This window comes from Rhinatrema bivittatum, chromosome 6 (assembly GCF_901001135.1).
Source record: "Rhinatrema bivittatum chromosome 6, aRhiBiv1.1, whole genome shotgun sequence".
Taxonomy (NCBI): domain Eukaryota; kingdom Metazoa; phylum Chordata; class Amphibia; order Gymnophiona; family Rhinatrematidae; genus Rhinatrema; species Rhinatrema bivittatum.
In genome coordinates this window covers 59,619,577-59,636,241 of record NC_042620.1, presented here as the reverse complement: position 1 = coordinate 59,636,241, position 16,665 = coordinate 59,619,577, and the positions used below count along the sequence as shown (strand labels likewise).

Here is a 16,665-nt window from a genome sequence, read left to right as displayed (position 1 = left end):
AATTACATAAATCTGTTCTGGCAGTCATCAAAGTAAGAAGTAATTTCCTGCGTAGACACTTCTCAGAAGCAACGTGTCATGTAAAACTAAAATGGAAATCTGAATAAAGAAAGACGATTAGAGTAAGACTGTTATTCTGCTGTGCACTACCAACAATATATAATACAGGCATGGCCAACTCCAGTCCTGAAGAGCCACAAACAGATCTAGTTTTCAGGATATCCATAATGAATATGCATGACAGAAATTTGCATGTACTCCTTTGCATGCAAACTTGTCTCATGCATATTCATTGTGGATCTTCTGAAAATCAGGCCTGTTTGTGGCTCTTGAGTACCAGAGCTGGCCACCCCTGATATAGTCCATTACTGTGTTTTTAGGTTTCTGGGAGGATGTGAATGTGATATTTCTGTGTCATAGTGCCGGAAGAGCTGACTAGTCAGGGCAAAATAAAGCTCTGACTGGCATTAAACTATCAGACTGCCGATTTGGAAGGCTGGAGCTTTGTATCAAACCACAGGCCTACTCAAATGAGCTACTGCAGATAAGTTGCAAAAGCTCTGAAGCCCAGACCTGTGGCCACACCTCTGAGGATCCAGCCTGGTCCCCACATGCTCAGAAGGGGATTTCTGAGAACAATACATTGTTCTGGCAATTTAAGGGCTGTATAGTGAAGACTGTAGCAGGAGATCAAATGTATAGGTAGGTAGAACCCAAGACTAAGCACAGTTACAAATGCAACTTTGTAGAAATAAATTAACTAAAATAGGTAGTGCCATAGCTTCTACCAAAATTATTAAATGATACATTTGTAAGGCATAATGCAAATACAATTGTAAATATTTAGCATTAGCCTACTGCACCCCCCCCCCCCCCCCCCCCCCCCGCTCTCCCTGCTGACCTAGGCAAGCATATTTTGATCCGAATTGGGCCTTCAGGCTTTAGGTTTGAAATAACTGTTAAGGATTGTGTACTTGCTGCTCTCCCTTACCTTTGTTGTTAGTAGTGAATTTAACTAAGTATTTAGCTGTTATTTTGAAAACAATTGCTGAGTTGAACCTGCAGGAGTTGTGTTTAACATTTCCAGGCAGACAACCTGACAGTAGTCAGCAACTGGATTAGGAATGCATTTAGGACTGAGAATCTATCATTCATTGCCTGATGCACTCAAAACTCTTTATTTCATTTGTGAAAAAGATTTCTTTCTGGAGGAACTTGGTAGGCATTTTGGGCTCTGACGTAAATATTCTGTATCCCACTGTAGTGCAGTTTTTGAACCGGTGGCATTTACTTGAATTTAGGTTTCACGGTATTCAGTATTTTGTTAATTGGAAATAAGTTTTGCTTGTATTTGCTATTGGTCTATGTTAATTTTATTGTCGGTTTGAATTGTTTAAATTTGTTTTATTAATTTTATTACTGATTTATATTTGTTTAATTTATTGATGATTATATTTTGGTAATTGATTATTGTATCCCACTTTGAGCCTATGAGATAACTGGGCATAAAACAAAGAAATAAGAAAATTACAGTATACAGTTCCAAGAGAGAAATATGTCACATTGTCAGTGTGCACTAGGATTTGTTAGTTTTTATTAAGGTTAACATTCAGCTACATGCAGACTAAGCTATCCAAATAATCTTACCTACATATTCAGTGGCAGGTCTGTGCCTTTAAATATAGCCAGTTAAAGTTATCAAGATAAGTTTACTCAGATAACTTGAGGACTGCTTCATGGCATGACCAGACTTATTGGGGATAACTCATATGGATAACTCTGAATATAAGAGTCATCTAGATAAGTTATCAGGATAAGTTTGGCTTACTCCAAAATGCATCCAGAATGCCCCTGATTTATCTGAGTAAGTTTTATCTAGCTAAAAACTTACCCAGATGAATCAGACCCAGTCAATGTACTGTGTGTACTTAGGCAGGAAAACAAACTGACTATAGAAACATAGAAATATAGAAATGATGGCAGAAAAGGACCAAACGGTCCATCAAGTCTGCCCAGCAAGCTTATGGTACATCTGCCATGCCATACAGGTCACCCCCATACTTAGTTTCCCAAACCATCAAAGTCAGGGCCCTTGTTAATTGCTATCTGAGTCCAATTCCCTGTTACCTCCTGCCGTTGAAGCAGAGAGCAATGTTGGAGTTGCATCCAAATTATCAGGCATATTGGTTAAGGGTAGTAACAGCCACATCAGCAAGTTACCCCCATGCTTATTTGTTTTCCCAGACCATAAAATTCAATGTCCTGTTGGTTGCTGTCTGAATCTAATTCTCCTTTTCCTCTTTCCCCCCTGCCGTTAAAGCAGAGAGTAATAATGGAGTTGCATCAACATTATGAAGGCTTATTGGTTAAGAGTAGTAACCTTCAAACCAGCAAATTACCCCCATGCACCCTTTTCCTCATTTCCATCCTCTAGCCTTTAGGAATCCACAGTGTTTTTCCCATACCCCTTTGAAATCTTTCACTGTTTTTGTCTTCACCACCTCCTCTGGAAGGGCATTCCAGGCATCCACCACCCTCTCCTTGAAATATTTCCTGACATTGCTTCTGAGTTGTCCTTCCTAGAGTTTCATTATGTGTTCCCTAGTTCTACTAACTTCTTTCCAATGGAGATGGTTTGTCGATTGTGCATCTTTAAAACCTTTCAGGTATCTGAAGGTCTGTATCATATACCCCCTGTACTTCCTCTGCTCCAGGGTATACAATTTAGGTCATTTACCCTCTCCTCATAAGTAATTTGATGGAGACCCCACCACCACCACCATTTTTTCCACCCTTCTCTGGACTGCCTCCATCCTGTCTCTATCCCTTTTGAGTTACGGTCTCCAGAACTGAACACAATACTCCAAGTGAGGCCTCACCAAGGACCTGGTCAAGGGGATTATCACCTCCTCTTACTGGTTATTTGTCTGTGCATCCAAGCATTCTTCTGGCTTTAGCAATTGCTTTGACACATTGCTTCATCATCTTCAGATTGCTAGACACTATCACAAAATTATTCACAAAATAATCACAGGACAACAAAACTACTGGCTAACTGAACACATTGAATTACATGCTTCAAAAAAGAACCTTTGCTCAATGAATAAAGGCCTCCTCAAAATTCCTCACACAAAAATCACGCATCTAGTATCAACCCGAGAGAGAGCTATGTCCATCGCCAGCCCATCTCTATGGAACTCTTTACCCCACAATCTAAGAACTCAATTTGACACCAAAACATTCAAAAAAGATTTAAAAACCTGGCTTTTTACCAGAGCATTCTCGGATGCACTTAATCACCAACACCAGCAGACTCCCAACCAGATAACAACAAGAAAACAAAGATACCACCCTGTCAACCCATGAAAGATCAACACAACCATGAAATCTACAATAGTCATCCAAGAACTTTGTTTCCTATATAAAAGCTAACCCTACTATTACTTCCAATAATGTTAACCAACTTTATCTATGAAATGCTATGTTAAAACTCTGTTATTCTCCTAATTTTTTCCTGTAAACCGTTATGATGGCAAAACCAAATATACGGTATACAAAACATGTTAAATAAATAAATAAAATAAATATCACCCCAAGGTCCCTCTATTGCTCTGTGCACAACAGCCCTTCTCCCCCCATCACATACAGCTCTTTTGGATTACCACACCCCAGATACATGACTCTGCACTTCTTGGCATTGAATCCCAGCTGACATATCTATGACCCCTGCTTAAGCTTCATTAAATCATTTCTCATTCTCTCTAGGCCTTCCAACATGGCCACTCTATTACAGATCTTAGTATCATCTGCAAATAGACAAACTTTATCTTCTATCCCTTCTGCAATGTCACTCACAAAGATATTGAATAGGCCCTGTCCCAACACCTCTATTGTTTTTATTAGATAGTAACATGTTTTTTCAATCTTTTCCTTTTGAAGAGCAGACTTTTCAAAGAAATGAATGCACAAAAATGGCTTGTTATCAAATTACCTTGCTTTGCAAGCATAAATGTATGCACAAAAAAGAAGTGTTCCAGGGCAGAGTTGCAGTGGAGTTTGCTTTTACGCTCATACTTTTGATTTTAAAAAGTATGCATGCAAATTCAAATGAACATATTGGGGCAGATTTTCAAAGGGGTACGAGTGTAAGATACGCGCGTACCCCTGAAAACCTGCCCCAAGTTCCCCCTGTGCGTGTAAGTCTCAGGGCTTTGCTAGGGGTGTGTGTCGGGGGCAGTGAAACGTTTGAGGGCATTCCGGGGGGCATGTCAGGGGCGTGGTGCCAGCCCAGGGGCGTTCCGGGGACATGGCCAGGGCCTCCGGACCAGCCCCCGGGTCAGGTGATGGCGTGCCAGCAGCCCACCGGTGCCCGCAAGTTTTCAAACAAAGGTGGTGGGGGGGGGGGGTTAGATAGGGCTGGGGGTTGGGTTAGGTAGGGGAAGGGAGGGGAGGGTGCAGGGGGATGGAAGGAAAGTTCCCTCTGAGGCCGCTCCATTTTCAGAGCGGCCTCGGAGGGAACGGAGGCAGGCTGCGCATCTCGGCGCGTGCAGGCTGCCGATTTTGCGCAGCCTTGCGCGCGCCAACCCCGGATTTTAAAAGATACGCATGGCTACGTGCGTATCTATTAAAATCCGGTGTACTCTTGTTTGCGCCGGTCACGCGAACAAAAGTACGCATGGGCGTACTTTTTTTAAATCTGCCCCATTATGTCTTGCAAGGTAACTCTGTGTGGCTATGTTTCTGCACATACTTTCACATAATTTTCAAAGCAAACTTTATGTGCATAGTTGCCACATAATTTACTCATGATATTACAGGATTAACGTCCTTGTGTTCTCAAGGTGGTAGCAGGCTAATGAAAATGCACTATTTTTAGTTTAATTTATATTCTTAGTTTATTTTCAAAATAATACTGAAAAGACTTCTGAAAGGAATAATCAGTTGAAGTCATACAGTAGCAATGAAAATTTGGCTTAAATTCCTGCCTATATTACTTGACAAAAGTTTCCAAATTGGTGATTCCTAACTATTAAATATATGGAATTGTGATGATACCTCTTATAACTCTTCAATTTGTGAAGTGATAGCTCAACTGCACATTTTTAATAAAATGACTACTAGTTTCCTTTGCCAGGATACTGTCCAATGTTATTTCCAGGGAACGTCGTTTCTTATGACTTTTTTAATTATCTCTAGAAGAGTGTCCTTGGAGATAAGCAGTGAAGAAATGATGGCATTCTAGAAGTCTACTTAGCCATATTTAATGGCATGTTTGTGACAGACTTTATGTAACTTCACAAGTTTAAAAATATAAAAGCAATTGAGCTTTTACAAGCACATAAATGTTTAGGATTTATTATGATGTACTGTATTTCTTCGTTGTGTGAGGGGAATATTAACTCATGCCTGAAAGGTTGCCTGCGTAATTTAAAGACAAGTGACGTGCAGAAATCTATGATAGGAACCCAAGTTAAAGTGAATGAAATTCCAAGCAAAGTTATTGTGTAACCTAAAGCCCAAAGTATAGATTTTTTTTGTTATTAACAATGTGTTATAAAGTAATATCATACTTTCATTAATACTAAGGTCTGGAGAAAAGTGAGAGAGAAAAACAAATAATTGTTCCTATCATTTCTTTTTCATAATGATTTGAGTTTACTACTTGCACTTATGAAATGCTACTTTTTTAATTATTTTTTTTTTACTAATCTCTTGCATAGAGAAACATTTTTTTTCGATAAGTGAAATTAAAAGAGATAAGCAATCACTTAAAATTATCAATATTTTTTTGAAAAAGTAAAATAGATTAAAGTAGCCAAGATATTTCTGCAATAAAACAGATTCATAGATGAAGTCAAGGTGCAGTCTCATCATGGAGCGATACAGAGGCATTATGACATTTTCTGTTTTATTCACCATTTTCTTTGTAATAATTCCCAACATTCTGTTTGCTTTTTTGACTGCCACAGCACACTGAACGGACAATTTCAATATGTTATCCACTATGACACCTAGATATCTTTCTTGGGTGGTAACTCCTAATATAGTACCTAACATTGTATAACTACAGCATGGGTTATTTTTCCCTATATGCATCACGTTGCACTTATCCACATTAAACTTTATCTGCCATTTGGATGCCCAATTCTCCACTCTCACAAGATCTTCCTGCAATTTATCAAATCTGCTTGTGATTTATCTACTCTGAATAATTTTGTATCATCTGCAAATTTGATTACCTCACTCGTCATATTCCTTTCCAGATCATTTATAAATATATTGAAAAGTATGGGTCCCAATACACACCCCTGAGGCAATCCTCTGCCCACTCCATTCCACTGAGAAAATTGTCCATTTAATCCTACTCTCTGTTTCCTGTCTTTTAACCAATTTGTAATCCACAAAAGGACATCACCACCATGAATTTTTACTTTTCTTAGAAGCCTCTCATGAGGAACTTTGTCAAGTGCCTTTTGAAAATCCAAATACACTACATCTACCGGGTCACCTTTATCTACGTGTTTATTAACACCTTCAAAAAAGTGAATCAGATTTGTGAGGCAAGTCAGAGAGAGTGGTACTATCTGGGGAAAGCTGGGGTAGGGTGGAGGGAGAAGCATCATAGGGGGAACGTATAGTTTGGATTTTATCCATATAAAATTTTGTAAAGTCTTCTGCTGTGTGATCTCATGTAGTAGTGATGGCTGTTTAAGATTCTGGTTTGGAGAAATTCTGTAATAGTTTGAAAATTTTATCTGGTTGGTTTATAGATAATTATAGTTGCTTGGAGATGTAGTCTTTCTTAGTCTGTTGATTGGCTGATTAATATTCTTCTGCATATTCCTTGCAAATACTGAGGTTAATGTCTATTTTGTGTTTCAGACATGTTCATTTAAATTGATGGGAATGCTGCTTGAGGAGAAGACAACCCTCATGTAACCATGGGGAGTTTCTAGGAAGTCTTGTGGGGTTGAGTTTAAGAGGAGCTATGGTATTGATCACTGAAGTGAATTTGTTATTGCATTGTTGAACTATTGCTTAATTTGCTTCTGGTAAATCAGTCATAATTAAGAGTATGGTATGTCAAAGAGATTTTTAATATTTTTGCTTATATTGGAGGATTATATATCTGATTCACTTTCTCCTTGATTACATATTTCATGGAAAGTTCATTTGTGTTTTTATTATATCTGTATAAATTATATATATATATAGTGTTTGTATGTGTGTTTTGTATTCTTGCACTTTCACTCACTTAGTATATTCCATAAACACTATGGGGTAGATATTATAAACTTACGCGCGCACGTACTTTTGTTCGTGCACCATGCGCGAACAAAAGTACGCCAGATTTTATAAGATACGCGCGTAGCCGCATGTATCTTATAAAATCCGGGGTCGGCGCGCGCAAGGGGATGCACATTTGTGCACCTTGCGCGCGCCGAGCCCTACGCGCGCTGCCCGTTCCCTCCACCCCCCCACGCACCTTCCTCTCTCTTCCCCTACCTAACCCACCCCCCGGCCCTATCCAAACCCCCCTACCGTTGTCGGTAGAGTTACGCCTGCCCGAAGCAGGCGTAACTCTGTGCGTGCCAGCGGGCTGCTGGCGCGCCATCACCCAACCCGGGGGCTGGTCCGGAGGCCTCGACCATGCCCCCGGGCCGGCGTCATGTCCCCGAAATTCGCACTGGCCACCCGGCATGCCCCCGACACGCCCCCCTTGCGAAGCCCCGGGACTTACAGGCATCCCGGGGCTTGCGCGCGCCACCGACCCTATGCAAAATAGGCTCGGCGCATGCAGGGGGCTTTTCCCTTTTAAAATCCAGCCCTATAATATTAATGATATCATCATCGTGAAGAGAAGATATCCACAGTAGCAGGAAAATTATATTGAGGTTTTAGAAGAGAAATTATTTTTTATTCTTTACTTCAGTAAGTAGGGGAAAAGAAATTAAATGCATAAACCAAACACCAATTCAGCTAAGGTCACAGGGTATTTTCACACATTTCTGTGGAGAATGCTAACAACTGAATGGTCATACTATGTTTGTACATTTTTAGGTGGATGTATTGGACAGACTGGGAAGAAGATGAAATAGATGACAATGTAGGAAGAATTGAAAAAGCATGGATGGATGGATTTAATCGACAGATATTTGTGACATCAAAAATGCTGTGGCCAAATGGTTTAACTCTGGATTATGATACCAATGCATTATACTGGTGTGATGCTTATTATGATCATATTGAAAGAATATTTTTGAATGGAACAGACAGAAAGGTAAATGGAAAAATGCTGCTTTTTTTGGTTGCAGACTTCTTTTCACATAAATATTTTACAAGAGAATTTCAGTTTATAATTTTCTTTTGAGCCTACTATATGGTCTATTATGAAAAGTTTTGAAAATATTGGATTAATGTACTTATAACAAAGATAAATTTTATGTAACATAAAATTACCCAAACCTCTTACCATAGAATACAATAGTTTGAAAGTCATATTATTTCATTTGAATATATAATAAATAAAGGTCAACAACGCAATGCTGGTCTCTGGGGTAGCCCTCCAACCACTCAATAGCCCTTTTGGACCTGCCACTGGGTAGCGATAGATGAGACAGGACGGACAGAGGTCGAGGACAGGCGATGGTACTGGAGTTTGGAACAAGACGAGACCTCAGCCTTAGACTAGGCTGATGGCTTCAAGAAGGCAAGGAAGCTCGGAGGCTCAGATGAAATGAAGACATGTGGAGCTTGGGAGCAGGGTTCTTCTCCCTATATACTAATTGTCTTGGTACTCTGATTTCCTTTCATTGCTTTCCATATCATTTTTATACCAATGACTCTCATATTTACCTCTCTACACCAGGAATTTTTCTGAAATCCAGTCTCAGTTAGCAGCCTGCTTGCCTGACATTGCTGCATGGATGTCCCACCATCACCTTAAGCGCAACATGACTAAGACTGAGCTCCTTATCTTTCCCCCTTAGCCTACCTCTCCTCTTTCTCCTTTCTTTATTTCTGTGGATAACATGGTCAACCCCCGATCCCCTCAGCTCGTAACCTCTCTCTCTGTCATATCCAAAACTCAGCTAAAATGTGCCATTTCTTTCTCTATAACAGTCTCTTTATGTCTGAGCACAGTACCAGGACACATATCCGCTCTCTCATCTTCTCCCATTTAGACTATTTCAACCTGGTTCTCACAGGTCTCCCAGTGATCCATCTCACCCCATTAGAATCCATCCTAAATGTATCTGCATGACTTATCTTTTCCCAAAACCAGTACATACATATAACCCCTCTTCTGAAGTCACTGTATTGGCTCCCTATTCATTTCCACTTATAGTTCAAGGTCCACTTACTCATTACAAGTGCCTTCACTCTGCCTGATTACTTCTTCTCTCTTTTCTCTTTCTACACCCCTCCTCATGCACTCCACTCATCAGACAATTCACTCCTATCTAGTCCTTTCTCCTCTACTGCCATTCTCTGACTCCGTGCTTTCCAGCTGGATGCACTTGTAAGCTTTATTGAGAAAGGAATGTATTTTGTGTGTTGTTTTTGTTGTTTATATAGTGCTGCATACATCAAGTGGCACTATAGATTTGTTAAGAAATTATAGTAGTACTAACAAGGATGGTAACTTTCAAACCAGCACATGGGCACAAATGTGCATAGATGCATCGGCCCGCACCCATGGACGTGGCTATTTTATAACATACTTGCTTTTATATGTATGCATTTTATAAAATAGCCTGGCCACGTGCAAACATGTGCCAAATTTTAAGTGGGCCCATGCAAATCCATTTTCTACCACATAAATCGGGGGATTTTAAAAGGGGCACATGCCTACACCATTCCCAGTTACCAGTTCAGCCAGCAGTCCTCCAACCCCCTCCAGTTTGCTAGCCTACACGCCCCCCAGTCACTCCAGACCCTTTAAACCCCTCAGAAATGGCTCAATCCTTTTATTTTTTAACTTGTACATAATCCATAGCAGAAGTAAAGTTATGCAGCAGGGGAACTTGGCGCATGCTGGGAGGCATAAATATTTACATGCACGTCTCTTGGCCAGGCCCTGGAACACCCATGCCTCACCCAGACCATGCCCACACCCTACTCTTTTTTGGAAACGTTGGAGATGTGCCTGTCACGTCAATTACAGGGGTACATGGGTGCTTTTATAGATGGTCCTGTGTGCATAAGCCTGAGTTCTGCATGCACACATCGCCTAACTGATATGCATGCAAAGCTTTTAAAATTCACCTTTTAATATATTAGTGACAAGATTTAGAGAGATATGCTTCCTTTATCAGGTCAGAGCAACTGCACTGCACCCAGGGCCGCCATCAGGGCAGTATTCTTAGGCCTGCAGTATGGGGCCACAGGATCTACTGCCACATATGGGGGCCCGCAGGCTGCGGGCCCCCATATGTGGCAGTAGATCTCCGGGATGGTAGAAAAGCGGCGGGGAGGTAAACCACTTCCTCATTGGCTATCTGGATGTGAGACATCACGGCACGCTGTTCATTCGCTTGAGCTGTGCGGCGAGACCGCGACAGCCTTCAACTAGGTCCCGTGAAGAAGCTGCCGAGGGCAGCTTGCGGCCGCTTTAGTATGCGTCAGCAGGAGAAGGCGGGCTAGAAGCCGGAAGAGAAGTTCTCGCGAGATGGGGCGGGATTTGGCCTCTGTGCGGTAACGTGCGCTGCAGACGCCGGTTGTGAGGAGGATTGCACTGCCGGCTTTTGGTTCTCGCCCGCGCCCGGACTCCGAGCTCGCGGAGCCGCTTTGCTGCGCTCACCTTCTCCGCCCGATGTGGCGGCGTCGCCGGCGACATGAGCATCCGGGCCTGTAAGAACTGCGGTTGCACGGACATCGATATCGACCAGGCCCGGGGCGATGCGGTGTGTACGGGCTGCGGCTCCGTTCTGGAGGACAACATCATCGTGTCCGAGGTGCAGTTCGTTGAGAGCGGTGGCCGCCAGGCGGCAGGTGCGCTTGGGGCCTACTGAAACCTGGAGCCGGCCCTGGGTGCGGGCCCCAGAGAAGGGAGAGAATCAATGCTATGCTTGTCTTTTAGACACGCATAGCATTGATTTACAGAGCACCGCAGACAGAGACTCGTCCGCGCGCTCTGTCCTGCCAGCGTTCACTGTCTGACGCGGCTGTGACGTCACCGCCGCGTCAGACAGTATGCGCCGGCATATTGGCTGTATGGGGCCTCAAAATTCCTGATGGCGGCCCTGACTGCACCTAATGAAGGGGACATTTCTCTGGAAGGTGATTCACAAATGTTTCTGGTCCAAAAAAGTATCACATACTCCTTGTTCATTGGCTTTTATTTATACCCATAGCAGAGATTTGATTTGTAAAATATATTGAATTATATTAATTTTTAATAGTGCATCTTGTGATGGTTTCATATTTTAGTAACATTAACAGACTTTGAAAAAGTAAAATGGGAAAAGAGTCAAGATGAATATCATTTTCAGTTCATTTTTCAATTCACTGCAGGTAATCTATAGTGGAAAAGAGTTGAATCACCCATTTGGATTATCACATCATGGACAGTTCATTTTTTGGACAGATTATATGAATGGATCTATTTTTCAACTGGATTTGATGACTAGAAAAGTGACTCTTCTAAGAAGTGAAAAACCACCTTTGTTTGGACTTCAGATTTACAATCCCAGAAAACAGCAAGGTATAAAATAATAATCTACATTTTGCTGGTAGCTCATATCATAACAAATGTAAAAATATTTTAATAACATTTTGGGCCGGATTTTAAAAGGGTTACGCGCATAAGTTATGTGCGTGACCCTTTTAAAAGCCCCCTGCGCGCGCTGAGCCTATTTTGCATAGGCTAGGCGGCGCGCACAAGCCCCGGGATGTGCGTAAGTCCCGGGGCTTCGCAAGCGGGGCGTGTTGTGGGCGTGCCGAGTGGGCGGCACAAATTTCGGGGCAGGGCAGGAGGCATGTCGGGGATGTGACGCCGGCCCGGGGACGTGGTTGAGGCCTCCGGACCAGCCCCCGGGTTGGGTGATGGCGCGCCAGCAGCCCGCTGGCCCGCGCAGAGTTACGCCTGCTTCGGGCAGGCGTAACTCTGCCGACAACAGTAGGGGGGGGGGTTTAGATAGGGCCAGGAGGGGTGGGTTAGGTAGGGGAAGGGAGGGGAAGGTGCTGAGGGTGAAGAGAAAGTTCCCTCCGAGGCCGCTCCGATTTCGGAGCGGCCTCGGAGGGAACGGGCAGCATGCGTAGGGCTCGGCGCACGCAAGGTGCACAAATGTGCACCCCCTTGCGCGCGCTGACCCTGGATTTTATAAGATACGTGCGGCTACGCGCGTATCTTATAAAATCCGGCGTACTTTTGTTCGTGCCTGGTGCGCGAACAAAAGTACGCGTGCGCGTAAGTTTATAAAATCTACCCCACTATGTATTAAAATGCTAAAGTACTAAAGAGTCATATGCATGTTCAAATATGCAAAATGTCCAATATGTACAAAAACAACAATATTCTGGGATTTTGCATGTTTTTAAAGGGCCCGTTTGCAAAAGAAATCATATAATGGTCCCCTTGCACATATTAAGGGGTAGATTTTAAAATATGCGCACGCGCATCCATGTGTGCGCAGTTCCCAGGACGCACACATGGATGCACCAATTTTAGAACATACATGTGCTGGCACGCGCATGTTATAAAATCCAACGGCCACACATGCATACCAGATTTTAAAATATGCGTGCGCATGTGCAGCGGCCTGCGATTCGCACGCACAGGGGAGGGAAACTTATAACATTGACCGGTCCCCAGTTCCCTCACAGTCCGCTCCAATTAAAGGGCAGACTGGGAGGGATCTTTCCTATCCTTAGCCCTACTCTTCCTACCGCTTTCCCTTTCCACTGCAACCCCTAAATCTAACCTAGCTGTCCCTTTTGTTTTTGAACTTACTTTGTGTCCTGAGTTGAAGTAAGTTGCATGCGCTGTCCCGTCCTGCCCCCCAAGCCATCCCCACCCAGACCATGCCCCCCCCAGACCACCCCATTTGCAGGGCCCGGTACTTCTGCACATAACAGGGATTATGCGCGTGGCCATGCCCGATCTAAAATGTGCACAGCATGCACAAAGCCCGGCTACGCGCGTAACCCCCAGTTTTTAAGCACATGGCCCTTTTAAAATCGGGCCGAATGTCTGCAGCATTCAAAGGCTTGTTACAAATATGAGATAATGAGTTGATGCAGTGCAATATTATGCAAAGCAACTCATTATCTCAGAGTTCTGCAAAAACCAATAAACTTGCAATGAAGACATCTTCACATACTACTTTTTGTATAAGAGATCACTTGTGAGATGTACTTATTTTTCCTCGGATGGCCCCAGAGCTTAGATTCACATGGAAACTTTCTATACAACTAATTTGCATGCATAGAAAACTTCTGCATGAATAAGGCCACTAACCTATGGGAAATCATGTGGGTTAATATACTGGCCTCCTAAATAATTGCAATGTTGTGGGTTTTTCTAAACATTTATTTTACAGTAGTAACATAGTAACAATAAATTTTGGCAGAAAAAAACACAAGTGGTCCATCCAGTCTATCCAGCTAGTTTTTTCTTAAATAACTGCTACTCCATCAGGCTATACCCATGCATTCTGTTAAGGGTATTAATAAATAAATCGGGCTCATAGCAAAATAGAAAGGACCTAGAAATGTAATCTAATTCCGAGCATTCTCAACGGAGTTTTATATAGATAGATAGGTAGCTATATATATATATATATATATATATATATATATATATATATATTTTTTTTTTTTTTTTTTTTTTTTTTTTACAGGAGATTTAATCCACCCACATTAGTTAAAGTCCAAACAGTTTTGTGTCCCCAATAGTGACAAGAGGTAGAGTGCTAAATGTGATTGATATGCAGTTTCAAAATCTTAGGCAAAGATGAAGAATTTATATTCACATCTCATGAAGCAGACTGTGTAAGCCAATGTACTAAAGTATGCTAATGATTTTGTAAGCATTAATGTGTAACAAATGTGCTATTAGTGCATGCAATATAGTTTATTCATGTTAGCATTTTTAATGTGTTAATAAGCTCACGAGATTCATTGATATTTGCATGGTCTGATAATATCAGCTAATCAGTGCACATTAATTAGCATATGGTCCATGTTCATGACATGCAAGTTTTGCATTACTTTACTAACTTTACAGTCAGTGTGTTAATGCAGATATTATTCAAAAACAACTGCAAGTCTGTGTTCCCTTTTGTATGCTTTAATGAACATATTTTTCTATATGCTTATAAACAGCTGTTTTGAATAGTTTTGCAACAATCTTGTTAGCATAGGCATGATGTCATGGTTTTATAGGACCTTGTGAACCCCGGGCCGAGGTGAGAGTTGTCTACGCCCACAGGAAGGAGCCTCGTGAGCCTCACCATGGTGGGCATGGTCCCAGCAACGTGGAACACAGTTGTAAGATAGACTTTATTGGAGAGGAAAGATTAGGCATAACTCAAGGAGCAGGAAATGCAGCAAACACAGTTCAAATAGCAATAAGATGTTCCCAGGGTGATACTGCAGATGAGAAACATAGAAACATAGAAACATAGAAATGACGGCAGAAGAAGACCAAACGGCCCATCCAGTCTGCCCAGCTAGCTACGCAGTTTATCCATTTTTTTTTAATCTTCCCCCCGCTTTTTTTTCTCCCCCTCCCCCGTCACTATTGGCTTCCAGCACCCTCCGGCCCCAATTCCCTTCCACCCCTCCACCAATGCAGAGAGCAGTGCCGTATCCGCATCCCAATGAACATCCAGCTCAATCAGGGGTAGCAACTGCCGCAATAAACGGCCACACCAATGCCCCATACTCTTACCCACCTCTGTTTTGTTTGTTTGTTTTTTGTTTTTTTGTTTTGGTTTTTTTGTTTTTTGTTTTTTTGGAGATGGCAGCCCTCCAACCTTCCGCTCCGTGAAGGTGGAACACAAACCACTGGCATCCCGCTCCGTGAATGCCTCTGTGGCTACTGCCGCTCCGTGCAGTATTTTGCTGCCTGAAGGTGGAACAACTACTGGCCACTGGCATCCCGCTCCGTGAATGCCTCTGTGGCTACTACCGCTCTGTGCAGTGTTTTACCACCTCCTCTATATTTACGCCTACTAGACTTGATGGATCCACAGTGTTTATCCCACGCCCCTTTGAAGTCTTTCACAGTTTTAGACTTCACCACTTCCTCCGGAAGGGCATTCCAGGCATCCACCACCCTTTCCGTGAAGAAATACTTCCTGACATTGGTTCTTAGTCTTCCTCCCTGGAGCCTCAGCTCGTGACCTCTGGTTCTGCTGATTTTTTTCCGTCTGAAAAGGTTTGTCGTTGTCTTTGGATCATTAAAGTTTTTCATGTATCTGAAAGTCTGAATCATATCACCCCTGCTCCTCCTTTCCTCCTCCTTTCCTCCAGAAGATCCAGTAGTGACCTGCAGCGCGGGGCACATGAAATTCCTGCAGGCTGGTGGAGTTACCTTAGAAGTACGTATCTGGTGGTGGCGTGCAGCGCGGGGTATGCCGAGGAACTGTACTGTAGGTGACGAGGTAGATGAGGTCTGAGATACAGGAACCAAGCTGAGGATCTTGAGTAGGTGCAGCAATACCCTTCAGCAGAAGAAGTGTAGAAGCAATGATGCTGAAGAACGCTAGTGGCCCGAGGCACGGGGTATACCATGGAGGCTTCAGCAATGAAGGTATCGTAGTATTGAAGATGGTACTCACACAAGGAAGTTCCAGGTGAGAGACCCGAGGAGCGGGTCAGGCAAAGTCCAAGGTGGGAAGGCCCTCCAAGGAGCGGATAGCCAAGACGCGAAAGGGCCCCCGTGGAGTGGTTACCCAGGGCGTCTCAAATTCTATGAAGAGAACTGGAACTGAAGATCCAAGAAATGGAGCGGATTTAACAATGAGTTATCTCCTTGCTAACTCGTCTTAGCAGTGGGCCGATCAGCTTAAGTACACCAGTCATCGGGAGGGGATGCCCCCGAGGATCCAGCCATAACCTGGGGACGCCCCCGAGGATCCAGCCATAACCTATACAAAAGTAGGCCCTGCATGCGCGCCTAGGTGATTCCGGAAGTAAGATGGTGGTTGGCAATGCCCACGCCGTCCCCGGGACACTGGGGAGGTTGGCGTAGGTTGGCTGAGGCTGCCATTCTTCCTATGATTGATGGTGCAGGGAAAAAAGAGGTGAGCATGAGAGGTCTCAGCCATCTGTGACAGACAGGCACAACAGTACCCCCCCTTATTAGGGCCCCTTCCCAGGGGTTTTGGCTTCCTAGGGTGAGCCAGGTGGAATTGCTTGATCAGATCCTTGTCAAGGATGTTACTTGCAGGTTCCCAGCTATTTTCCTCTGTTCCGAATCCTTCCCAGGATATAAGATACTCCCAGCGTCTTCCATGTTTCCGCACATATAGGATGTCATTCACCTGGTAGATAATGTCCTCTTCAGCGGAGAGAGGTTGCGGCTCAGGTGTCTTCTTAGAAAACTCTGATAAGTTGAGCAGTTTCAGGAGAGAGATATAGAAGGCATTGTGGATCTTTAAGGATGATGGTAACTGCAAGCTATACGGGACTGGACCCAGGCAACGGAGTATAGGA

General features: G+C 43.2%; 1 protein-coding gene across 1 annotated transcript in view; it reads left to right on the top strand.

The window, feature by feature from the left end:
• Positions 1–16,665, top strand: part of LRP1B (LDL receptor related protein 1B) — a 3,516,099-nt gene that overhangs the window by 1,641,952 nt on the left and 1,857,482 nt on the right. The window contains 2 exon segments of the mRNA XM_029607894.1: positions 8,062–8,281; positions 11,518–11,707. Coding sequence (XP_029463754.1) covers positions 8,062–8,281; positions 11,518–11,707 — 410 coding nt within the window.